The following is a 26,518-nucleotide window of genomic DNA, read 5'->3' as shown; positions in this document are numbered from 1 at the left end:
GGAGGCCAAGTCAGAGCTTCTCAGGAACAACTTTCCAGTTGGAGAGGGGACAGGAACTTATTACTGAGTTGTCCACACAGAGGGCCAGCTGGGAGGAGGTAATCAGAGTGGCTCCAGAATAGAGCATCTCAGGTAAATGGGCCCTGCATTAGAAGAGCTGGAGAAGGCCAGTGGAGAGACACTGTCCACCTCATCTTGCCCCTAGTCCATGCCAGAGGGCACCCTCTCCACTTATGGGAGGAAAATGCCCACTCTAATGCCCACTCCCATCATTTCCTAAGATTCCCTCCCTCCCCACCCCAGGTTCCCTCCCTCCCGCCCAAGGTTCCCTCCCTTCCCAGCCCCACCAGCTTTCACTGCTTCCCAACTGTCTGAGCCCCTGTGATGTGGCTTTATCTACAGCCAATGCTGTGTGTGAGTCGGGGGCAACAGTGGCTTCACCAGGAGCATCCAGCCCTCTCTTGGCCATGGCTCCTGTTTATGCCGGGACCCCAGGGAGGAAGTGTTGAGGGCCTTGTTCCTGACTGGTGGGAAGCCAGGCTGGATTACTGATCATGGCTCTACCATTTCTGGAGAGCCCATCCCAGCTGGTCCGTGTACAAACATTATTGCATTTAATCCTTGCAGCAATCCCTAGAGGGAGGTCTTATTTACCTAGGAGGAATTTGAGGCTCAGAGAGGTTAAGCAGCTTGCTTGGCTAAGGTCACAGAGTTAGTGGCTGCAGGACTGTACCCAAAGCCTATGCTCTTTCTTCTGCAAACTGAAGAATCTGTAAGGAAAGGCTGGGTAGAACCTACTCTATTGCTGTTCTCCCTACAGGTAGAACCTACTCTATTGTTGTTCTCTTGGGAGTGGGGCCCGAAAGGACATTTGGGGAGCTGGGCATCAGTCATGGGAGATAGGCAGTTGCAACGTGGCTCCTGGCAGCAGGGAGCTTGGAAGGCAGCCCAGTGTGTCTGATGAAGAAAACAACCCTGAGGCTGACCATACAGATAAGGTTTAGTTCAGAGATACCAGCAGGTCCTGATTAGTAGTCACTACTTGGAACCCTGTTTGGAAAAGGATTCTGAGTCTGAATCTAGACACAGTTGGAAAGGATACTGAGTCTGAATCTAGACATAGTTGGAAAGGATGCTGAGCCTGAATCTAGAAATAATTGGAAAGGATACTGAGCCTGAATCTAGATGCAGTTGGAAAGGACACTGAGCCTGAATCTAGATGCAGTTGGAAAGGATGCTGAGCCTGAATCTAGATGCAGTTTGAAAGGATACTGAGCCTGAATCTAGACATAGTTGGAAAGGATTCTGGGCCTGAATCTAGACATAGTTGGAAAGGATTCTGAGACTGAATCTAGACATAGGTGGAAAGGATTCTGAGACTGAATCTAGACATAGGTGGAAAGGATTTTGAGCCTGAATCTAGATGCAGTTGGAAAGGATACTGAGCCTGAATCTAGATGCAGTTGGAAAGGATACTGAACCTGAATCTAGATGCAGTTTCAAAGGATACTGAGCCTGAATCTAGACATAGTTGGAAAGGATTCTGAGACTGAATCTAGACATAGGTGGAAAGGATTCTGAGACTGAATCTAGACATAGGTGGAAAGGATTCTGAGCCTGAATCTAGATGCAGTTGGAAAGGATACTGAGCCTGAATCTAGATGCAGTTGGAAAGGATACTGAGGTTAATTAGCAATGTCTGCCCTTGACCCAGAGGGGAGTAGCAGTTGTTTAGAATGTATTTACAATCCATGTATAGGTATTTTTCAGCATTGACAGTTTTCTTCTTCTGACAAATACTCATTATTTTCCACAAACAGATAGCAATCTAACTGTTCCTTCTTGTATTAACCTGAGTCCACAGCATTGGAGTGGTGTTGGGTCATGAGTCCTATCACAGGAGAAAAATCAGTCATTTACAAAGGCAAAGCCAAACAGAGAGTTTTTGATGAGAGTTTAAAATTCAGAAGACACAGGAAATATTTATTTGTTTCATGTATTTTACATTTGTTACTAGTATGTGCTGGGCACTATCCTGTTTTACAAATATTCACTCACTTACTAATAACCCTATGAGATGAGTTCCAGTAATATCACCATTTTACAGAATGAGACAACTGAAGCCCAGAGAGGTGAAGTAACGTGTCCAAGGTAACACAGCTTTGTGTATTCAAGCAGTCTAATAACAGAGTCTTTGCGATTAAATGACACTGTGCAGCCTCTCTGCCATGTACATATTTCTGTCTTGCTTTTCCATATGGTATTGTGCCTTCTTTGCTTCATGTTTGTTTTCCAGACTAGACTGAACTTTTGAAGGGTTTTCTGTTCCGCTATGTCTAGGTACCTGACATAAAGGAAGAGCTCGATATGACTACTGAATGTTAGTGCTATGATTTTAGGAATTAATCACATTGAATTTGAGTTGTTTTTTGTTTGTGTTGGCTCACTAGCATGGGCTTGTGGAATGGGACTCTGAGTTACATATTTCTATATCTTCAGCCTCTAACACAATATAAAGGAGAACACCTCCCATTTGTTTATTTATTCATTAACTCATTGATTCATTCATTCAATGAAAATGTATTAGGGGCAGGCACCATGCTAGTTGCCAGGAACGAGCAAAGTAGACCAACTTTCTGCCTCTGTGGTTGAATCCAACTTCACAAGAGTATGATATAGAAAAATGATGTTGATATTCTTTAAATTGGACACACTTGTCTGTTCTACAAACAATACTACTGATTACTTTGCATTGCAACATATCAGTTCCCTCCCTACCACGCTTTGTGGTGAAATAACATTGCAAACAGCTATTTTATTCCTATTTTACCTTACTAAGGGCATTGGTTGCCCATATTGGTCAGATCTAATATTCAAAGCTCAGGAAAAGCTTTTTGGTGCAGAGCCGATGGAAGAATGATCAGGCTTCCACACTGCGAGGCGGGGCTGCTTCATTCCTTTTGTTATATGAAAAGCTTCAAGCATTATTAAGTGATGACAGAGTGCACTTGGCTTCTGGTCTTTCTTTGAAGGCTGGCCTGTAGCGTGCTGCTTGGAAGCAGGAACGATTCCACAAATGGTCAGGGAGCTACCCTCCTCCAAACCTCCCTTCACACCAGGTCCAGGTGTGTAAACAGAGCAGATGGGCCTCTGCCCAGGAGGAAGGGAGTTCTGAGAGCACAGAGCTGGAGCCAAGCATGACACCTTTCAGGATTTCTTTTTCTGCCACTTCTCTACACCAAGGCTGGACCTCAAACATTCTCTCTACTCCTTTGCAAGTTCTCTGTAGCTATTGAGAATGTCAGTTGCATCAGATTCCTCCTTGTAGAGAAGGAAAAAGCTCTTTCCAAGAACTTGCAGGGAACAGGTGACTGGAGCTCAGGTTACTTTTTTGCCAGTCTGAGTGCTGTCCACCACTCAGCACAGCCTGACCATCCTCCCTGGGATGAGAGGTACCCATGGGGCACAGTCAGGAGGAGTCCCTCACACGCCCATGCCCACAGTCTTGGCACCTGGATGTTTCAGATTATATGAAACCACCTGCTGCGGCTCTCTATTCAGGGTCTTTTTAATTTTTTTTGAGATGGAGTCTTGCTATGCTGGCCAGGCTGGCCTCAAACTCCTGAGCTCAAACTGATCCTCCCACCTCAGTCTCCTGAGTAGCTGGGACTACAAGCAAGCACTATCATGCCCAGCTTTATTTATTTATTTTTTAGAGATAGGGGGGTCATGCTATGTTGCCAGGCTGGTTTTGAACTCTTGGCCTCAGGCAATCCTCCTAGTTCAGCCTCCTGAGTCTCTGGGATTACAGGTGTGACCCATCAGGCCCAATTAAAAAAAATTCATGTATAGTTAGTGAAAAATTTGGAAATACAAAAATGTAAAAAGAAGAAAAAATAAAAATCACTAGTAGTCTTATCACCCAAACACTACAATTGCTAACATTTTATTGTATTTTCTTCCAGTGTTGTGATTTCTTTTTAACATGGTTATAATCACAGGTAATAATTATAGGAGCCAACACTTGTCCAGTGCCTACAGTGTGCCAGGCACTGTGCTTTGTATGTATTAACTCATTTCAGGCTCAAAAGAGCCCTTAGGAGGTAGGTACTATTATTACCCCCATTTCACAGATAATAAGACTGAGGCACAGGGATGTTAGGATCTTGCTCAAGGTTACTTAGCTAAGAAGCCTAAGAAGCAGGAGAGCCAGGCAGTTCAGCTCCAGACTCGCATTCGCAGCTTGGTATGTTTCTGAACTTGACTTTATAGGAAAAGCATTTTCTTATCACCTTCAGAAGCACCAGTTTTAGTGGCTGTCTAATATTCCATCAAGTAAATGTCTCGCGGTTGACTTAGCCATACCTCTGTAATTTACATGATGCAACTGTGAATAAAGTAGTATTTGCCAATGAGGCTTTTTTGATATTCTGGATTACAGAATTTCTTTAGGACAAATTCCCAGATCTAGACGCAAAGGGTCAAAGAAAACAATAAGTCTGCAGATGCACGAAGCCAAGTATTTTCCAAGCCACCCGCTGTGGGGCTGCCCATCCTTGGAGGGATTAATTCTTTCTTAATCCTCAAGAAAGGATTAATGCATTTGATAGGCAGAAAATGTTTTTAATGTTTTAAAATGCTCTCCAGCCCAAATCTGAGTCATCTTGTAATAATAAGAACTCAAGGCCGGGCGCGGTGGCTCACGCCTGTAATCTCAGCACTTTGGGAGGCCGAGGAGGGTGGATCACCTGAGGTCAGGAGTTCGAGACCAGCCTGGCCAACATGGAGAAACCCCGTTTCTACTAAAAATACAAAAATTAGCTGGGCGTGGTGGCAGGCACCTGTAATCCCAGCTACTCAGGAGGCTGAGACAGGAGAATTGCTTGAACCCGGAGGCGGAGGTTGTAGTGAGCCGAGATTGCACCACTGGGTGACAGAGCAAGACTTTCTCTCAAAAAAAAAAAAAAAAAAAGAGAGAAAGAAAGAAAAGAAAAAAAAGAAAAAAGAAAAAAAGAAAACCCAAAAAAACTCAAAAAAGCTCTGGAGGTCCTTCAGTTCCCATTCAAATTCTGATTTTCACTCACACTTATTTTCCTCACATCTGATTATTCTTATGTAAAACAATAAAATGAAATCTTAACAGACATTTTTCTGATTTGAAAACTTATAAATGTCCATTTTAGAAAGTAGGGAAACTCCAAAATCCCCTGTAGTGACATTTACTTATTTTATTGTTTATTTTATTTCTTGATCACAGTGACAGGTGCTCATTGTAGTCCATTTGGAATGTACAGGAAAGTGTAAAAGGAACAAAGTGAAATAACCAAATGGAGGCAAACTTCTCAGCATTTTCCCTTTTGCCGTTAAACATGTTGAATCTGGCAGAGTGTCATGGCTCATGCCTGTAATCCCAGCACTTTGGGAGGCTGAGGTGGGTGGATCTCTTGAGCCTAGGAGTTCAAGAACAGACTGGGCAACATGGTGAGACCCCGTCTCTACAAAAAATACAAAAATGATCTGGGAGTGGTGGCGCAGGCCTGTAGTTCCTGCTACTTGGGTGGGGTCCCAGCTGAGGTGGGAGGATGGCTTGAGCCGGGGAGGTCGAGGCTGCAGTGAGCCGAGATCGTGCAGCTGTACTCCAGCCTGGGCGACAGATAGAGACCCTGTCTCAAAAACAACCACAACCACAACAACAACAACAAAACATGTTTGATCTAAAAAAAAAAAAAAGCAAAAACAACAACAACAAAACCCTTTTTTATGGCTGCATGAAAATTTCCATCTAAGATACTTTTAGATTTCTTCCCCCTTTTCTTTTTCTTTTTTTTTTTTTGGTCTCACACCTGGAGCTTGGTTCTTGGCTGACTTGCAAGTTTGCTTTGAAGGATAATGAAGAATAATTGGAACAGAATGGGGGTGGGGGAGGGTGGATGGACAGAATAAGAAAGGGCTCCATTGCCCCCAGCTTTCACTTCCTAGAACAGGGCCAGAAGGGCCCTAGGGCGGCTTCAAGACACCCTTTTGGCCAGTCACTAACACAATGATGTCATGTCACTCACCACAGGCACATAACAGAAGCTCAGTAAATATGTGCTGGAGGGTAGCTCAATGGACGGATTTGACACAGGTCGCCATGTATGAACTTTACCCTCTTGTTGTAACTCTACAGTAATGGTCATTGCAGTTCAGCATTCCCTTTATTAAAAAAAAAGAAAAACAGGTATCCATCTGTGATCCTAGGTCCTGGCCTTATTAAGATCCTAGAGGAGTGGCCAACCAGAGGTCTTTTAGCCTAAGGCAAATAATTGTGATCAAAGCTTTCTGGATCTCTCCCGGGAGGTCCTCGGCTGGAGAGAACAGCCTAGGACCAGACCCTCCAGTGTGAAGCGCCCCCTTTCCCTCTGAGACCTGTGAGCAGGCCAGCCCTGTGGGGAAAGAAGCAAAGGAGGCAGATGTGGGGGAGCAGAAAAGGTGGGGGAGGTGTACTGTTCTGGGGGAGGCAGGGCGGGACAAGCTGTCTTTGCAAAGATGGCTCAAAGCCCGCTGAGCTCCCAGTTGAGCTTCTTACAAGAGGGAGGCTGCCCTTTCAGGGCCTCTTTTGCTCCCTTGAGACCCCCAGGGAGGGCAGCTAAGCTCACCTCTGCCTTGGGGGGCTGTGGGACTCACTTGGCTGAGCTGTTACTTGACGTCTTTGCCTCCATTTTCATAAAAACTGTACAGTTTTGAGCTGACACTGGGAAAAATACTGCTTTTTACTTATATGCTTTAAGTATATATGAGAAAAATTAAATTATGGAATATTAGTTATGAAGCACGACACTGCCATTGTAGAAGCCACACTTTTCTTTTAGGTGACATTTACAAGACAGCCATCCATACACGTGTGGCTGATTTTGAAAATTTAGCATGAGACATTTCAACATGATGGCTACTTCAGCCTCTTCTGCCATCATTCAGGGATGTGAATGTGTATAAAATTAGAAATTAGGTCATGTGTGAGGAATCAGTCAACTCTTACTTATCAAATCAATTCATGAGACCCAAACATAATTATGGAAACTGGTTTGAACTTTGCTTTTTAAAGTTTAGCATAGCCAGGAGTTCCCAAATCATGTTACAATGTTGTCCCTTTGACTGCGAATGGAAAGGCCACATTTCACCTTTCGAGGTCCGGGAGTTCTGTCTGGCTGTTTCTCTTTTTAATCTGCAAAATGAGGGGTTAGACTAGAGTCTGATTTAATTAGTTTGGGGTGGGGCCCAGATATTAGTATTTACTAAATGATAATTCTAATTATTCTAATTCTAATAAGCCCAAGAAATAATTCTAATATCAGCCAAGATCCAGTCCATTGGCTTAGGTGACCTCTAAGTCCTTCTTTGGCAACAAAATGCTGTGCTTTCTATAATTAAAAAGGTGTGTTTTTTTTTTTTTTTTTTTAAGAGAGGGGTCTCACTCTGTCATCCAGGCTGGAGTGCAGTGGCACGATCACAGCTCACTGCAGCCTTGAACTCCTGGGCTCAAGTGATCCTCCCACATCAGCCTCCTGAGTAGCTAGGACCACAGATGTGTGCCACCAAGCCAGCCTAATTTTCTTACATTTAATTTTATTTTGTAGAGATGGGGTCTTGCTTTGTTGCTCAGGCTGTAATTTAAATTTTTAAACAAAAGTAAGTAAGGAAATCAGATTCATTTTGCAGATAATGCTACTTAAAAACATCTTCTTCCTAAATTCAGATTTCATGGAAGTCCACAAATTAAACTTCCTTCATAAGGGACGCAAACTTCACAGAGTATTTTGGGCAGATCTTATGAATTTAGAAAAGTTATGTTTGCTTCACATTTTTATATTCCTAAGTAAGTTTTAAGCCAGTTATTCAAAACAAATTTATTTTTCACCTTTAAGAGTCAAGATGTCAAAGTTTTTGATTTCCAGGTGGAAATCATGGAAATCGAAAGGATCAAAAAGAAATGTTTATGGATAAAGAGAGATAAGAAATAGAGATACTGACTTTTTGCTGTTTGCTAAGGATGACAATTCCCTGTGTGCATGTGTCTGTGTGTGTGTGCGTGTGTGTGTGTGTGTGTGTGTGTCAGTGTGTTTGCAATGAGCCTCTGCTGGGATAGGGGAGGAGTAGCCAGTGCTGGGGGAGCACCTTACAGGAACTTTAAAGACAGATGGTGGCAGACTGCGGCCATGGGGCCAGCAGGCTCCTGATTTCATGGCAATGTCTGCCTAGCAACCCTCCTTATTGAAGACCATGTCTCCAGAACTAGCCAGGTTTTAAAATGTAGTTCAACTTTGGAGATGGTTTTTATTTTCTTGTTATGAAATCTAGGCTCCTGCACTAAGAACTCAAATGATTGCATGCCTGTGTCTGCTCATTAAGACGGTCTGTGGCAAAGTGATGCTAAGGTTGAAACCCATCCATTGATAGGTCACAGGAAATAGAAAGATCCAAGTTCAGTATTTGGATTAGAAATACAAGTCAAAGACGGAACACTGCCATCAGAAATGTGCGATCCTAAAAGATATTTATTTGAAAGTTTTGAAAAAAGTAAAGCTCATGCCCTGGGGCTTCTGGGAGTATGTACAAAATACAATAATTAAATTAAGTCCAGCAGTTAAAGTTCCTCATAAAAAGAAAAAGCTGGAGTGCTTCCCAATGGGGAATGCTTGACTTAAAAGGAGGGTTTTACTCTGTGGCCTGAAGGTCAACAAACTGGGACTCTGTGGGAATGGATAACATTTCTTAAAGGGGTTCTTAGGTCTTCGTTTTGTTGAAAGAAAATAAAAGTAAAAAGGGACAAGTTCTGAAAATTCAAAAAATGAAGGTGCAGTCCTAAAATCATCACAATTTTTATAAATGCTACACTGGAGGCTATGAAAACATGTTCTCTTTTCTGAGCACTAATCTAACACATATGCCCTTTGAGAAGGAAGAGAAAAGGCCAGTGGCGCCTTCTGAACAAACCACTTTAAAATATGCTCATTTTCATAGGCAGTGCATGCAAATTCATAGCCCATTCATTGGCTATTTATTTTGAAAACATTTACCTTAAGTATTCTCATATATTTGACAATTTAAAATTCCTTATATGCCACAAAGACTGGTCATATTTTAAAAACGCTTTTATGAGGCAAAATTATGAAAATTATCATCTTGGGTCACATTCTCGTAACCTAAAATGGAATGTTTCTCATAATTTGAAAATATCTGTTTTTATACTAATCATTTGTTGTTACCTTTCTGGTAATATCTCCCCCAAAAGGAATAAGGTTAAGAATAGGATAGAAATAACATTTTATGAGTTTATACTGTTATAAAAGGTATACTTTATGAGTTTGTATGTACATGTAAACTTGATGTGAAGTTAAACTTTCTCATTTATAAGCATCACTCTAGGCTCTCAAATGAGTTTCAATCACCAATTTGCAGGTCATCATCTTCCTTATGACTTACATAGAAGCTGAATGTTGGCTTTGCATTAAGACAGCATGATCAAAGGCAGGATATTGGGAATAGCAGCTTTGACTTTGGGAGGCCAAGGTGGGTGGATCACTTGAGGTCAGGAGTTCGAGACCAGCCTGGCCAACATGATGAAACCCCGTCTCTACTAAAAATACAAAAATTAGCCAGGCATGGTGGCACGTGCTTGTAATCCGAGGTACTGTGGAGGCTAGGGCAGGAGAATCACTTAAACTCGGGAGGTGGAGGTTGCAGTGAGCTGAAATTGCACCACTGGACTCCAGCCTGGGTGACAGAGCAAGGCTCCATCTCAAACAAACAAACAAAAAAAACCACAACAAAACAAAAAAATCCAAAAAAAACCCACAAAGAAATGTCAACTTTGGCAGCAAAATTTAATTTACTAATTAGCAGCCTCACTGACATTTCTACTTTGATTCCCAAAGTACAGTATTATCTGTCTATGCACTCGGGGTCTCTCTAGTAAAATGGACACCGTAAATATCCTGTGCCAAGCCCACAGTCAAGAAAGACTGCGGAATGTCCTGCAAGCAGCTCATGGTCTAAGACATTCGATTTGCCTCCAAAACACACACAGAATTAGAAAAACATAGTTTGCCCGTGTTGTTGTTTTCTTTCCTACATTTGTTATTTTTGCTTTTGGAATTGTGAGGGGAGGAAGGAAGAGAAGGTAAAATTACAAGGCAGAAGGAAGAATCTAGCAGGACTAGATGGAAGGAGAGATGATGCAAAGAACGGTGCCCATGGGGGATGGAGCATGGGAGCGAGGCCCACAGCCAAGAGGTGGTGTCGAGGGAGCCAGCTCAGCATGGCACTGCAGGCTCTGTCCTTGGCGCTGGCATCCACTTCATGCCTGCACCGGGCCTTCTTCCCTTAGACAACCCAAGACATTTTCCAGCCATTCAGACCAGCCCCCAGCAGAAAATCCTGCAAAATGTGCAGGGGCATGTTGAGTCTGGGGGACCTACAGGGGCCAGGGGACATCAAGGTGTATTGCAAAGTGGCACTGGCCTGGTGGCAGAGCTTCCCGGCTGTGTTTTTGATGACTGGTTGTTTGAATTGTGATGAATTCGAATATCTTTGCTGGGGTCAGGCACTGTCTCTGAGGGAGGCAGTTGCTGAAAAGGAGGCTTCGTTATTTTTCTCATTGTTTCAAAAAACACATTTGGAGCTTGCTCACCCTACAGAATTGATGAACTGGGGAACCTGATGTGGAAGCATGAATCTGAGGAGCTCGAGGAGGGAGCTGTGTGGTTTAGTGGAGAGAATTTAGAGAGTTTAGTGGTAGTCTTGGTTTTGCCAGCAGTGTGACCTTGAGCAAGTCCCCTAGCAGGGCCAGTAGTTGCACAACTCCAGGAGGTGCCCCTAGCATTGCATTTTTTTCTATGTGGATGGTGCCCCCTTCAGCCAGGAGTTGGTACTGCATAATCCTCCAGCCCTTAAGGGTCTACAAAATCAGGGGACTGGACAAAATGATCAGATGAGTTTACAGTCAGAACATCTCCAGCACTGAGAGAAACTTCCATAGGCCAGCAATGGAGCTAGGAGATTGTTAATAACAACGAGATAACAAAAGAGCAACGCAGCTCCCCAAAATGCACGTGGCTGTAGGAGTGTGCCGTCCTTTCTGGTATGTCCCAGAATTTGAACATGTTTTCCTGTGAGAGCATATACTTCATCTAGTAATGAAAGTAAATATGAAGGCCAGGCCAGGTGGCTCATGTCTGTAATCCCAGCACTTCAGGAGGCCGAGGCGGGTGGATCACCTGAGGTTAGGAGCTCGAGACCAGCCTGGCCAACATGGTGAAACCCCATCTCTACTAAAAATACAAAAATTAGCAGGGTGTTGTGGTGCACCCCTGTAGTCCCAGCTACTTAGGAGGCTGAGGCAGGAAAATTGCTTGAACCTGGGAGGCAGAGGTTGCAGTGAGCCAATATCTCACCACTACATCCAGCATGGGTGAAAGAGTGAGACCCTATCTCAAAATAAATAAATAAATAAATAAATAAACATAAAAATAAAGGAGAAAATGGGGTTCGCTGAGTAGAAATACATATTCCAACCAGCTCTGCACAGTGGGATTCCCAAACTCTACTGTGCGCAGGTTTGGCCCCTGGGTGGAAGTCACTTGATCTTTACTGAATGCCTACTACGTGCCAAGCATGATGCTAGGTGCTTTAAAAATACTGTATTTATTTATTAGTTTTTATTTCTCTTTATTTTACATTCATTCTGTAAGAAAATTATTTTAAGAAATTATGGTAAAATATAAGAAACAAGATTTACAATTTTAACCACTGTGGCATTAAGTACATTCATACCGTTGTGCCACCATAGCCCTCCTCTTCTCCAGAACTTTTTTCATCTTGCAAAAATGAAACTCGGTACCCATTAAACAGTAACTCCCCATTGCCCCACCCCCAACCCCTGGCAACCACCATATGCCAGGTGCTTTTGAATACAGTAGTTCATTTAATCCTCCGCCACAGGTTAGGAGCTCTAGAAGCAGATGCTCAGACAGACTTTAGGGTGCAAGATGCTAGGGAACAACGTCCAGGAAAGGAAGGAGAACTCAGGATTAGTGTGAAGGAGAAGTTGAATGGCTAAGGAGACCCAACAAAGTCTTGGCTAACCCCACTGGAAATTCTGGCATGTGTGTCCCACCTCTGGCCAAAATGGTGGGGGGCCCTGGAAGGGTCTTGGGCAAGGCAGTGGGGTGGGGAGTTGTCTGCTGACTGCATCTCCCCAGCCCGGCAAGTGGGGATCCTGGAAATGGCGCATCTCTCTGACTACCACATCCTCATAGCAACTCTTGGAGTTAGGTGTTTTTATTTGGGTAGCTGAAGAAACTGATGTTCAGAGAGAATAAATGTCTTCTTCTTCTGTCTGCATGTAACCTAACCCATTAGTGATAAAGCCAGGATCAGAACCTAAGTGGAGGGTCCTGATTTTAATGAACACGTTTTCCACAAGTTCATGCTGGGGATGAGAGGCGAGAGCAGGAGAGGGATCAGAGATGTGTGACAATGTCCAATATTCAAGGCATCCACACTATTTTTGGGGACACACACATCTAAACAACCACTAATGAAAATCCAATCCATGCAACAGAAGGACTAAGGGAAGAGCAGCAAGTTGCCTCTGGGGGAGCTGGGAGGACCTCACAGGAGTGGCTTTCAAGCTGTGTCTTAAAGAATGCTTTGGCGTTTGTTGGGTGTCATAGAGAGGGAGGGTTACAGCTTGTGCAAAGGCTTCAGAAAAGATCAGTGTGGACAGTGGCCAGGGCCTCTTAAGAGAGCCATGCTGTCACTGATGTGGGTACACAGGGGCAGGGGCAGGCAGTGGCCGGAGCTCCCTTCTGCCAGCCTGGGAGAAGCTCCCGAGAGCTTCCACCTGGAATTCCACCGCAAGAATTCCAGACCCTAGAAATTAGATGGGGAAAAATGGATGTGCCCTTGTCCTCACTTGGGGGTTTGGGTTATTAGCCAGCACAGTTCTCCCAGAAAATCGAAGCCAGAAGTTCATGTTGGTTTTTATGTTCTTCCTTTCACAGAACTCAAAAGACCAACCCCCTGCCCCTTATTAACATTAAGCCAGATGCCTAGAGTGTGGAGTCTTCGGAAGAAACTCTCCACCACAAAGCTCTCTAAAATGGAATGTTCATTTCTCTCTTGATTCTATTAGTGTGTCTGATTATGAAGGAAATTTGATTCTGTGTTTAAAAACAAAACAGAACCCGGCCAAACCAGCTATTTGGCGTTATGTAAACCAAAGAAATCCAGTTTCTTGTCACTGAATCTCTCCCCTTTAGCCAGCTATTGTAACATCATCACATAGCCAGCGTTCGGCCTCTCTTGTTTTTTGTAAGATGGAGTTTTCAGCATATCAACTCTTTTATTTATGTAATGAAAGGAATCTCTAAAGTTCCTTCCAGGCCTGGGGCTCCAATCCTCAGGGAACCTGTCCAGTTTTCTTTCTTTTTTTTTTTTTTTGAGACGGCATTTTTGTCCTTGTTGCCCAGGCTGGACAGTGGCAGGATCTTGGGCACCCTCTGCCTCCCGGGTCAAGTGATTCTCCTGCCTCAGCCTCTCGGGTAGCTGGGATTACAAGCATGTGCCACCACACCCGGCTAATTTTTTGTATTTTTAGTAGAGAAGGGGTTTCACCATGTTGGCCAGGCTGGTCTTGAACTCCTGACCTTAAGTGATCTGCCCACCTCAGCCTCCCAAAGTGCTGGGATTACAGGCATAAGTCACTGCACCCGACCCAGTTTTCTATATGTTTCCATGTTGCATGCAACAGTGAGAGAGAAATTTTCACCGACAGAGGAGTCTCACACAGTTTTGGGATTCCTCCTCAGTCAATGGTAGACACAGGTGAGTTGAGAGGCTGTCTTACACCCATCCTGGTGACAGCCAGCTTTGTCCTGTGACTTAGGTGTGGGTAGCTTGACTCTGAAGTCTGGCCCCCTTCTACACCTTCCAGAATGGGTTTGTTCTTGAGCAAGAGCTTGTATGGGAGAAAAGCACCTTAACTTGGCCAAATTCAGCCCTAAGCCTGAGGACAGTTTTCCAATTCCCCGCGTAAGAGCAAAGGGGGAATGGGGCCAGGATGGAGTGTGTCTCTCTGCACGTTTGAAAGGCTGTGTACAAACAGAAGGCCTGGCCTCACTCCTCAGACCTCAGGCAGGCCTCTGACGGGTTGAAGACTGCAGCCTGGCATAGCTCCTGCCCACCAAAACTGGAGGGGAGAGGGAGATGAAAGGTGGAAAAAGTGGCTGGTTTCAAAGCATATGGCCTGCAGTTTTTCAAACGTTTTTAATTCCTAATTCACACCTCTCTTGTTATCATCACACACTGTAGCAGCCAATGGCACTTCTTTTTGCTTTGACACTTGACATTATTTTAGGCCTCTGCTCCTCCTTTGGCTTCCACAAGGGCATTCTAATTTCAAAAGAAAAGTTCATCTGGAATAAGTCCTGTGACTGGCCCCTCTGGCACCCAGTCGGGTTCAACAGGTGTCTGTTGAATGACTAAATGAATGAATGAAGCAAATCCCTTCAAAAAATTCGGCGACATCTTTACTTTCAGCAAAATTTCCCCATTTCCTTCTTAAATTTGAGATTACCACTTAGAGTGGCCTCCAGGGATTCCCAAGGGAAATCGGCAAAGTTGACTTAACAGTTTTGCAAAAACTCATAACCAAAAAGCTACCATAAAGGGAATGTTCATTTTCCTCTTGATTCGAATACTGTGATTGAACAACGTGGGCGATTCGACTGGAGGACTGAAAAGCAGGGGACCGGGATCGGCCCTGCGTCCGTCCCTCGGGCTCGCGGCCAGGCGGGGTGAGGCCGGGGCTTCGGTCAAGGAGACCACGGCCAGGGAGCTGCACCAGGAGCCTGCGGGGCCCCTCGGGGCTAGTCGTTCTGCGTGGCTTGGGCGCGGATTCGGGGCTGCAAGGACCCCAGGTCCAGCGGGACCCCAGGGCGGGCGGGAGGGCCCTGCGCAGGTGTCCGGCCTGCGCGCAGGGTGCGCGGGGGTGCTGGGGCCTGGGAGACCCGAGAGAGACGATATTGTTACAGTGTAACGAGTCTGATTAACATGCTCCTGACACTTTCTCTTAGTTTCTCGGGCTCCTAGCAACAGCGCACAAAGGCGCGGGATTGTCCCGGGCTCCGCAGGGACACGGGGCCGCCTTTGATCTGCCACCATTACAGCCGGGCTGCGCGACAGGCGCGCGGGCTCCGGGCGGCCCGCGGCGGGCGGGCGAGCGGGGCCCACAGTCCAGGCCTCCTGGGCCGCCACACTCCCCCCGCCCCGGCCTCGGCCTCGGCCCCGGCCCCGGCTCCGCGCACACCCGGGGCGCAGGGGACGCGGCCTCGGGGCTCCGCGGGGCTCGGCGTCTGCGGCCACCGCGTGTCCCCCGCGCTCCTCCTGCCCGAGGGGCCGCCCACCCCGGCTCGCTGTGCCCTTCCCGTCGGAAGAAGCAAAAGTCAAACCCAGCCGGTCACTTACAGTGGAAAAAAAAAAAAAAAATCAGTTAAAAGGAAGGGCATGAATGACAAAGAAGTCCCAAATGATTTTGGCAAAACAAAACGAACTCGCCCCGCAGGCTGCAGCGCGCTCGGCGGAAACGGGGTTCGAGTGGCCGCCGCCGCCCGGGCGCTAACGACGGCTTCGGCCCCTTCCCACAAGTCGCTCTTTACGTTGTGGGCAATTCTTATTGACTCGGAAGGCGATATGCTGCCAAATAACAACTGGAATTTAAACAAACGAACACCACTCCCTCCAAAACCAGCCCGTGCAGAGCTGCCGGTTCCCAAGCGCGCCAAAAGGGGTCTGGGAAAGTCACGGATCCTCCGTGGGGGCCGCGCTCAGGTACCACGCTCTGCCCGCGGGAAAGACAGCGCGGAAAGAAAGGCGGAGACTTTCACGCTGAAATGCTGGGGTCTGGTCATGCCTCCCCCCTCCCCGCGAAGATGAGCCGGGAAGCCTGGCAGGGGCTCCGCGGGTCACACCCGACCCTCGGCCGCGTCCACGAGCTCGGGGCCTGCGGGCCGTCTCAGAACCTGTTTTGTGCAATTCATTGCTTTTCTAGCACTAGAGGAAAGAAAGAAAACACAGAAGATTCAGTTTTCCAAGGTAAACTGAAATCATAAAAGCACAAGGTCCTTCCAATTAAAACAAAAAAACCCGTATTCTTTTTTTTCTCCTCGTGGCATCGTTAGAAAATGACAATGTCCCCAATGAAGAAAGTCAGTTTCCCGAACTCCCGCAAAACGACCGGGTGCAAAAGTGTGAATGATAATAATATGTCTATTTTAGAGATGGGGGGGAAAACGACATGGTTTGTTCTATCTGCCCAGCGAAATATGCCAGGGAAGGAGTTAATTTCAAATTCAAATCGGAGGCAGTGAAATCTTCATCCCGCAGGACTGTTTTCCCAGCCGTCCCGGGAGGGCGGCCGGGAGGGCTAACACTGGGACATCAGACGGGAACGCTCCCGGATGCCGAGAAACTTCCTAACTTGTGCTCACAGACACTGCCCGACTCTGACTGGAGTTCCCTTCACCATTTCAATAAAACATGACTGTATTGATATAATCCTCTATACATTAAAATGAGGTTGTCACAGATTGTCATTAAGACCTCAGTAAAACAATGAAGACATTATTGGGCACCCCCCCTCAGGCAAGGTATTAGGGGAATAAAGCAATCTACACCACACGGGTCCTATTGAGATTAATGAAAAAATTATGCAAAAAAAAAAAAATCTCAATTTCATTTTCCCGTGACGGGGCTTTGCATACATACAGTCAGTCTTGCCTTGCACCTGATGATTTATTAAACTAATCTACAGTGATCACCACTGATGTTCTCAACTCAATCTTGTCCCGGCTCATTTTCTAAGTAATTGTTTCTCATTAGTTCTGATAATGTTTTAATAGTGTTACCCATAATTTAGACCCCAAGAATTAATAACAGGGGGGTGATATGGCTAAGCGGCTTGTGATGAGCTACGCAAAATATAAACAGGTATGGTTTCTAATTAATCAGATTAGCTGCAAGGTCCTCTTCCTGTCACCCACGCCTGGCTCAGGAGTCGGGCAGCTCTCCCTTCCCCATATCGGGGGGTGCCTGGTCAGCCCAGCGGAGATCACTCACCCACCCTTGGCTGCTCTCCCACCTTTCCCAGGGTACCTGGGCCCACCCATGGCACCACAGAGATGCGGGTGGGGAAAGAGGGGGAATACCCTTTGCCTTCCAGCATGTTCTTCCTGGAGTTTTGTTCTTCAAGGACTAAGGCACCATGGGTTTCTGATCAGGACTGAACTCTCTTCTGGGACCCTCGTCGTTTGGGTCTCTGTTCAGGGAATGGGACTTTGGTCCAGATTTGTGGCTCTCATAGGTCTTAGTCTCATGATACTACCCTAATAGGGACCATGGGTTATGAGGAAGATAATAAACTGGACATTTGGGGAGACTGAAACAAGGTGGTTTTGTCTGAACAAAGCAGTTTGGGATGAGGCAGGGGCATGGCGAGCAGTCCGATGTGGTTGGGACCTAGGAACCCGTGGCCTGGGAGTGGCCAGCAGTGGGAGGCCTAGCCAGTCCGGCCTCCGCACCACCCAGGGGCCTTACGGAGGGGCCTGCTTTTCCCCAGGTCTGTAGGGCTCCTTGGCTGGGGACAGGAGGCTCCCAGTGAGGCCTTGAGGAGGCCCCTCTGTGTGGGGCTGGCTGGCTGGCTGCCTGTGGGGCTGGGGTGGAGACTAGAACGCAAGCCCTTCATCCCCTCAAGCCAAGGGCTTCTCTGGATTAGGCTGGAGGATAGGAAGGGTAGTTAGATTGGGGTGAGGGCTGCCCATAGGAAGGACAAGGTGGGGTTTATTTTCTTCTTTTGCTTAGGGCCAGCTCTGCCTCCACTGCTTCTAACACCCTCAGCGGGTGTGTATGGCAGGGGCAGAGTGAGAGAGGCCTTCTTTTGCCTTCCCACTGCCAAGCCATCCTCCCATCCCTCTGTGTTCTGAGCAGAGGGGCAGACTGGGTGTGCGCAGCGTGGTCCTGGGTTACCTGGTGTGCACCTGACTCCAGGAGTCCCGTCCTGGGTGGGTCCCAGCTGCAACAATGGGTGCTCCTCTGGGAACTGGAAGCAGTGTGGCTAGAGGCCATTCAGCTCTGAAGTTGGCGAGATGCCATCTTCCTCCTTCCGGCCTCTGAGTGAGGATGGGGCTAGCTCCCACCTTCCTTTCTGGCCACTCTGGGGCAGCACAGGGTGGCCAGGGTGGAGGGTGGCACTCCTCTATGAGGGACCCCACGGAGCGTGTGCCACCTCCATTTAGGAGCTATCTGTCTCCTGGATCCCGTGTTTGAGAAATGAGTTGGTGTCTTCACAGAATGAGGATCCCCAGAGCCATCTTGTCCGTTGCTGGCTCCCCGCATGCCTGTCCCTCTCTGCTGTGCACTGGGGTGGGTGGGGGTCGCCTGGTGGCAGTGGGACCCTGCGGCTGTGCTTTTGTGTGATGGTGCCTCTCCTGGTGTCTAACCTCAGCTCCTCACCTCTCGGGCTTCCTGTGGGAATTGAGAGAAGTGGGGAAAAGGAGAGGCCTGGTTGGGGCTCATGCTAGGGGCCGCGGAGGAAATAATCCAAGAGGGCGTAGGAGGAGGTGAAAAATGAAAGTAAAAAACAACTGTTTTCTATTTACAAATTTAAATAAACAGAACAGCCTTCCCCGCGGTGTTTGTCTAAGAGTAGCAGCGTTGCTGCTGTGTAGGTCATGAAAAGGTTGGTGTAGAGTTTAAAACTTCCCATTCTGTTAATTTCTTAAGGAACAGTCGTCCAGAGTCTCGGCACAAAAGCTCATGATTTAATGAGGAACAGAAACAAAATCTCTGATTGTTGGTGTTTCAAACTTCATTGGCGTCCTCTGGCAAGCACAAGTTGATCCCTCTGCAGCTTCAATACCCTTTAGCCTTCAATATAAGAGTACATGCTGAATAGGGAACAATGGCTGGTTGTTATGTTTATTTACCCTTACTACAAGCTGGGTTAACCTCTTCAAAACAGCTTTACTAAGCCCGTTAACCACACCACCCATCTGACCTGCAGCCGCATCTCTAATGTGATGCAAATCTCGCAGGGCCACATGCACCAGCTCGGGTGCATTGTGTCTTCTGAGACGCTACAAGTTTATGACTGAGGGAGTCCTGTCCGGGCCACACATTTCCAGGGGGAAAGAGCCTCAACGGCAAACAGTTAAACGGGATAATAAAGGGGGAGAATGGATGGTCTTGTGTTTCTGCACATTTATTTTTTAATTGCCGGTAACGGTTGACCCACAGCATTCACCGAGGATGATAGCTTTCGTGTTCATCATCTAGCGGTTCAAGGACATGGATGTTTCGTTTTAGGGGTGGAGGTTAATAGTAACCAGTTTTGAAAGTTTATTTTTAGAAAGTGTCTTTTTAAGCCAATATAATACTTAGTATCCTTTTTTGATGCCATCTCTGTTGTTTTATCAGATTACTAGTGAAATAGAGATGACCCCTTAATGTTGTTACTATGTTTTAAAGGCCTGGCTTTTCTTAAAATTATCTGTGGTGTCAGCTGTATAAATGAACAAGCAGGAAACATTTACTAACATGAGAAGGGTGGAGGGAATATGTCTATTTGGGAAAGATCCATTTCATTAAAGACCTACCTTCCCCTCACAGCCCATCTTTCCCCAGGATCTTACCTCCCTGTGAAATCATAAGCCCATATTTGTAATACACTAAAAATGATAAAATCATAAGCTTGGATCCAAAAGGAAAAACGTTCATTTTTTTAGGGGAATAACTGGCCAGTGAGACTACAACAACAAAATCGTGATTAACATGAACTGTAAATGGAGTCAGGTCCCAATCTGGCATCCTAACAAGTTGCTTTGAGTATTGTGGTTTGTCTTTAAGAAACCCACTGTATAAGTTCAGCCCACCTGATGAGAGCTTCATTTAACAGATCATTTTTCCTTGATGGAGGTGGCAAGCGTAACAATGTTCTGGGCCTGCTTCAGTAATGGCATGTCGATCATACTCCCTTGGAAAGTAAAGGCTCCCTGGAAAACAGAGAATACAAACTTCCTGAAAGAATGCTCGAAATTATAGGTTTCCTTTCTGTGCACACTTGTACAACAAGAACATTTTAGATTCCACCTGAATTATACTGACTTTCCCACCCAACTTTTGAGAAAGCCAAAGTAAATTACAGAGGAAAGACTTCTTTTTTCCTCCTAAAGAGGGGAAAAAAATAAAAATCTTCAGCATTTTAATGGAGAGGAGAAACACATTGGACACAAGACAGCAAACTGTTCAGTTAACTCTTGAAATCAAGCAGAAAACAGCTGTGGAGGGAAAATCTAAATACTTCCCTATATGTTTTTGAAATATTATGTAGAACTTTAAAAGCAGGAATATATTCTGGCAACTGATTATTGTTTTAAAAAATTGTACTGTCAGGCTAATGGCAAAATCTTACCTCCTTGCTGTAACATAATTGAGAAGTAACATGATAAGGTTATGAGAAAATGCAAGGTAGGGTTGTACTGAGTACAAAGAGATGAGTCTGTTGGTACACACTTACAGAAGATGATTAGAATTACCAGGGATGGCCGGGCGCAGTGGTTCACGCTTGTAATCCCAGTACTTTGGGAGGCCGGGGCGGGTGGATCACCTGAGGTCAGGAGTTCAAGACCAGCCTGGCCAACACGGTGAAACCCTGTCTCTAATAAAAATACAAAAAAATTAGCTGGGTGTAGTGGTGCATGCCTGTAGTCCCAGCTACTCGGGAGGCTGAGGCAGAAGAATTGCTTGAACCCAGGAGGTGGAGGTTGCAGTGAGCCAAGGTCACACCACTGCACTCCAGCATGGGTGACAGAGCGGGACTCCATCTCAAAAAAGAAAGAAATACCAGGGACATGAGCTGTAACAAAGGAATCATAGATCTGCTGAATGTTAAGATGGGAAGGCATCTCTGAAATCTCTTGGAATAGTCCCATTTTACAGACTCGTTTTTTAAAAAACTTCTACCATACTTATATAGACTGTGTCAAGTAACCTAAGCCCTGTTTTAGATGAGGAAACTGAGGCTCAGAGTAGTCAAAGAAGGAAAAAAAAGAAGTGATCTTCCAAGGTCATGTGACTAGGGAAAGCCAGAGCTGGGGCTGATGCTTGGGTCTCAGAGCTTCAAGCCTTCATCAGAGATCCCCACATTAAGAAGACAAGGTAGCTTCTTTAAGTGCATCAGCAAAAGATAGATTAAATGGACAGAAAGCAGTGTGCTCAGAACCCAGAGTTAATGTCTGGTTATTTGTGTTCTTTTAATCACTTCCTTTTGCTGCTTACAATGATACCCCTTCATCCTAATCCACACTGCTTTGACCTGTTGGCAAGGATGCTGGTGTGAGTGGGTTGCAGGGGTCCTTCGAGATCTGCAGGTGGTTGGGGCAATCCTAATGCACATTGATGATGGTCCATTTGCATCTACTGCAGCCCGTTTCTGGATTTCACAACAACAGTCAATGCTGATGTTACTCGGGGCTGCTGGGACAAGAGTGCTGGGCTCCCATGATGAGGGCTGAGAGGTAGTAACTTACGATAATACATAGGATGGAGGTAAAGAAAAATGGGGGGAATCCTTAGCAATAACTTTTGGGATTTATTTTTCGATTGAGAGGATTCTAAGCCTACTAGGATTCGAATTTTTACCAGCAGTGGCCAACCTTTTTAGCCTTAGAAAGGATGACTCTTACTCACAGGAACACCTGTGTGGCCTAAATTCCTGTACTGTAAGTCACTTCCCAGCCCTCTCGTTTTTACTGTTTATACCCCTAGATTGTCCTTTCCATAATTTCATTCAGCCTCGAGCTAATTTTGGTCACCTCTGTGACCAGGAGGAATTTTCCTAATTTGGTTGGAAGTTCCGAGGAGGTCCTGTAGGTTGGCGTTACATGGAAATCTGGGCCTGGGTCACATGCTGTTTTACAAGGCAATCGTCTAGTTTTCTTACTGGAGTAAATGATGAAGACCAAAGGCCTCTTGGTTATCTGCCCACCAAGTGGATTATGGCCCCGTAAAACAGCACATCTGTCCTGCTAGGGTTTAAACAATAGGCTGGGGAGACGAAATTAGCATAGATGCACAGGAAATCAAAACGGCGTGCAGAGAATCCAAACGGTGGCTGTGAGTCTGTGCCATGTTCCCGAACCTGCTTTGGGTTCCACGTGCACATCAAAGATGAAAAACACTTCATGTAGTTTTTCAAGACTGGGAGATCATTTCTTCTATGGTAGCAGGTTTTGCTTGATTTTCTTTAATGAAGCTTAAGGTGCAAAACAAAATGTAGCATTTTTCTTGTTTCCTGCATCTCTGCAAATGGAGGATTGTAGTGTTATGAACGAGACTGCCTAGCGAGAATATCCCCAGGCTCTCACATAGCCACCTATAATTTAGGTGGTATTTTTTTAACATATGGATCTATAGGTGAGATGAAAAATGGTCTATTGGTCAGGATTTGGAAAAATGCAGTTCATCAAGAAGCTACTTGGATTTTTGAGGAGGGTTTGAAATCTTCCTTAATGATTATATTTTATATTTATTATATATTTTTTGAGACTGAGTCTCGCTCTGTTGCTCAGGCTGGAGTGCAGTGGTGTGATCTCGGCTCACTGCAACCTCCGCCTCCCAGGTTCAAGCGATTCTCCTGCCTCAGCCTCCCAACTAGCTGGGACTACAGGTGCGTGCCACCACGTTTGGCTAATTTTTTTGTATTTTTAGTAGAGACTGGGTTTCACCTTGTTGTCCAGGCTGGTCTCGAACTCCTGGCCTCAGGTGATCTGCCCACCTCGGCCTCCCAAAGTGTTGGGATTACAGGTGTGAGCCACCGCACACAGCCTCATGGTTAAATTTTTTTCACACCCATGTTACTGTAATAATAATAGCTATAATTTTTTGAGCAGTTCCTACTCTGGGGCCTGTTGCCTGGCACTTTACATACATTATTTCATGTAATGCTCATAACAGCACTTTGAAGTAGATACCATTATCTATCCCCAGTAAAACTTTTTCTTTTTAGTTGTGGCAAAAACATAAAACATAAAATTCACCGTCTTAGACATTTTTAAGTGTATAGTTCAGTAGTGTTAACTCTATGTATATTGCGCTACAGGTCTCCAGAGCTTTTCCTTCTTGCAAAACTGAAACTCTGCAGCCTGTGCGCGGTGGCTCACACCTGTAATCCTAGCACACAGGAGGCCAAGGCGGATGGATCACCTGAGGTCAGGAGTTCGAGACCAGCCTGGCCAACATGGCGAAACCCTGTCTCTAGTAAAAATACAAAAATTAGCTGGGCATGGTGGTGGGTACCTGTAATCCCAGCTACACAGGAGGCTGAGGCACGGGAATTGCTTGAACTCAGGAAGCAGAGGTTGCAGTGAGCTGAGATCATGCCGCTGTACTCCAGCCTAGGTGACAGAGCAAGACTCCATCCTAAAAAAAAAAAACACCCCAAATCCCTGAAACTCTGTATCTATTAGACAATTCTCCATTTCCATGTCCCCCTGCCCCTAGCAACCACCATTCTACTTTTGACAAGGATCCCAAAAGTAGAATCCTTGGGTTTCACTCTGTCACCCAGGCTGGAGTACAGTGGCGTCATCATGGCTTACTGCAGCCTCGACCTCCCAGGCTCAGGCCATCCTCCTGCCTCAGCCTCCCGTGTGGCTGTGACCATAGGTGTGCACCACCATGCCCGGCTAATTTTTTATGTAGAGACGAGGTCTCCCTATGTTGCCCAAGCTGGTCTCAGACTCCTAGGCTCAAGTGATCCTCCTGCCTCGGCCTCCCAGAGTGCTGGGATTACAAGGCATGAGCCACTGCCCAGCACCATTCTCCTTTCTGTCTCTGAGTTTGTACTCATCCCCTTTTAATAACTGAGGAAACTGAGGCAGAAGGAGCTTAAGAAACATGTGCAACTTCGCCCTGTAGTTAGTAAAGATATAATAGAACAGGGATAAAGCTGACTCTATCTAATGCCAAGCCTGTGCTCTTAGGGGCCTGATGATTGAAAAGGGTTCTCCGAGTGTTCTGTGACTCCCTGAATCAGAACAATGGGCAGGGGGGACTTGTTAAAATGCAGATTCCTGGGCCCAGTACCATCTGGTTTGTGCAGAAAACCCAGAGGTTGACTAGGACTCCTCTGGTGATTCTAATGCACATTCACATTGAGAACTTCCGTGTTTTAGCTCCCCCAGGTAGAAATGGTTAGGCTAGCTTGAACATGCAGGTCTATAAAGTGGAGAGTCCTCTTGCAGCCTTCTGTAAATGATGCCTTTCTCTTGTAAGGCATCCCCAAGATGCCAAATGGCAGAATTTCCTTAGGTTAGTCACCACTTATCCACTCATCCATCAAGTATGGACCGAGCAGCTCCCTTGTGCCAGGCCCTGGTGAGTCACTTGGGACAGTGAGAGGATGAGACTTGGCCCTGCCCTCTGGGAGCTTACCATTTGCTGGAGGGGAGAGGGAAGGAAGAAGCAGGTGCTACCTGATGCAACAAGAATCGGAGAAAAGGCCAGGGTGGTGAGCACAGGGACGATCTGAGGGCCTGCCACGGCTGCACTTCTTCCCAGTCAGGGCCATCTTTGAGGGACTGCACTGCTCACACAGATATGACATTGGGTACCTACAGCAATGCCAGACATCTCCATGCATTGCCGTGGAACTCCGGATGCAATGGGCTTTTATTTGACAGTTACCTATGGCGTTATTTGTTGTAATAAATCACTGGCCAATTGCTTTGCACATCTTACTGTACATATGTCTATGGTTTCAGACTCCTGGAGGTGAAGGCCAGTATCACCACAGCACACGTGTCTTCTGCATAGGAAGGAAACAGTCACCATCGAACTGTAGTTTTTCTGACACCTCGGCCATTGCCTGTGGATCAGATAAGCACTGACATAATCTGACTTACAATTTGATGGTGAAGGTGATGATGACGGCGTGATGACAATAGTAACCACATCTATGGGAAATTGTCATATATTTTGCATTCCTGGTACTTAGTACTTGACTTTTTTCTCCATAGTCCTAAAAGAGTAATTTTCTAGAAACCACAAATTGATCTAAGTCTTTCCCAATTCACTATGTTTCCAAATTAACCTCTGTGGACACTGAGGGGGTTCCTTCTGGCAAATTCTGATGACGGTGTTGCTATGGCTCCCTGAGGGGGAGTTCTCTGTGAGAATTAACGCTAATATTTGAATACAGCTGCTAGAGTCCTTCTTTTTTGGGGTATCACCCTTTTCCCATATGGTGCTAAGTCTTTCTGCTCAATGAATGAATGACTGGCCTCACAGCAGTTCCCAGGGAATTCCTAAACTTCCAGCCAGTGTTGGCCATGATCAAATTTCTCCTCGAGATCCTGGCTGTGCCTTCCACTTGCTAAATCTCTCAGCCCAGCCGTGGCCTCCTGGGATACGGCTCTTCCTTAGCTACGAAGTCAACAGCACCCTGAAACTCCTCAAAAAAGGCAGAAGATGATGCTCCCAGAGACGCTCTCATGGGCACTGTTTCATTCTTCTTTCCTATTTTGCAACTTCTCCCACTTGGAGAGTCCTTAGAAAGGCCCTCGTGTGCCCTTGGTTCCCTCTCAATTTTGTTGTGACATTCATTTTAAGGATGTCCGCTTGGGTGCCAGGCACCCTCAGCTCAGTGAGGCTTCCCGGCTCCAAAGCTGGCTCCTGGAGCTCTCAGGGACATGATGCCAGGATGTTTATAGGGGGTGGCACTTTTCTAGTTGGGAGCGTGCTGTTATCTTTCTAAAACAGATCTGATGGAATCATCCACTTGCTTTAACCCTGCCATGGTTTTCTTTGGACTTGCAGAATTAAGTGCAGTATCTTCAGTGGAGACCCAAGCCTGCCCATGATGGGACCCTGCCCCCCTCAGCCTCGTCTCCTGCCAGTCCCCTGAGGCCTGTCCCCCAATACAACACAACCCCAACGTAGCTCTGCCGCATGCCCTGTTCTCTCTCTGAAGGCCCTTTCCCTGTGTGGCAAACTCCTCCTGATGCTTCCAGATGTCAAGGTGTCACCTCCGTGAAGTGTTTTGAGGCCTCCTTGGTAGAGCAAATCCCTCTCCACCCTTTCCCTGTACAGCTCCTGGTATAGCCTGTGTTCCCATCTAGTGAGAGTATTTGTTTACATTGCTGTCTTTCACAACACTGTGAGGCCCCTGTGGGGAGGCGCCAGGCCTCACATACCTTTGACTCCCAGGACCCGGCACCCAGCACCCAGTACCTGCCAGGTACACGGGAGATGCTCTGTGACCGCTGACCTGGTGATGATGGAAAAGGCTGAATGCAAAGCCAAGAGCAGCAATGCCGACCTGCCTGAATAGAGGGACACAAGTTTGATAGTTGGTGATTTGGGTCATTCGTTTTCTTCAATTTGGGACCTTAGGGAAGGGACTGTAGTTGTCTGGGCAAAGCTT

General features: G+C 46.2%; 2 protein-coding genes across 17 annotated transcripts in view; one reads left to right on the top strand and one right to left on the bottom strand.

Moving 5' to 3' along the window:
• Positions 1 to 26,518, top strand: part of LOC112128603 (uncharacterized) — a 127,065-nt gene that overhangs the window by 48,051 nt on the left and 52,496 nt on the right. The gene's annotated exons all lie outside the window — the stretch shown is intronic.
• The window catches only part of CLYBL (citramalyl-CoA lyase), a 290,169-nt gene continuing 279,056 nt past the window's right edge, over positions 15,406 to 26,518 (bottom strand). For 2 of the 9 annotated variants that reach the window (XM_024231099.3, XM_063715015.1), the window contains exons 7-8: positions 19,968 to 20,087; positions 18,584 to 18,963 (exon numbers count right to left, since the gene is read on the bottom strand). In XM_024231099.3, the coding sequence (XP_024086867.1) occupies positions 19,984 to 20,087 (104 nt within the window). In that variant the 3' untranslated portion in view covers positions 18,584 to 18,963; positions 19,968 to 19,983. The other 7 variants (XM_024231097.2, XM_054529180.2, XM_063715016.1 and 4 more) reach the window with 6 other exon arrangements.

The sequence above is a fragment of the Pongo abelii genome, chromosome 14 (genome assembly GCF_028885655.2).
Source record: "Pongo abelii isolate AG06213 chromosome 14, NHGRI_mPonAbe1-v2.0_pri, whole genome shotgun sequence".
Classification (NCBI taxonomy): Eukaryota; Metazoa; Chordata; class Mammalia; order Primates; family Hominidae; genus Pongo; species Pongo abelii.
Note: the sequence above shows the minus strand (reverse complement) of the source record. Positions and strands in the feature narration are given on the sequence as shown.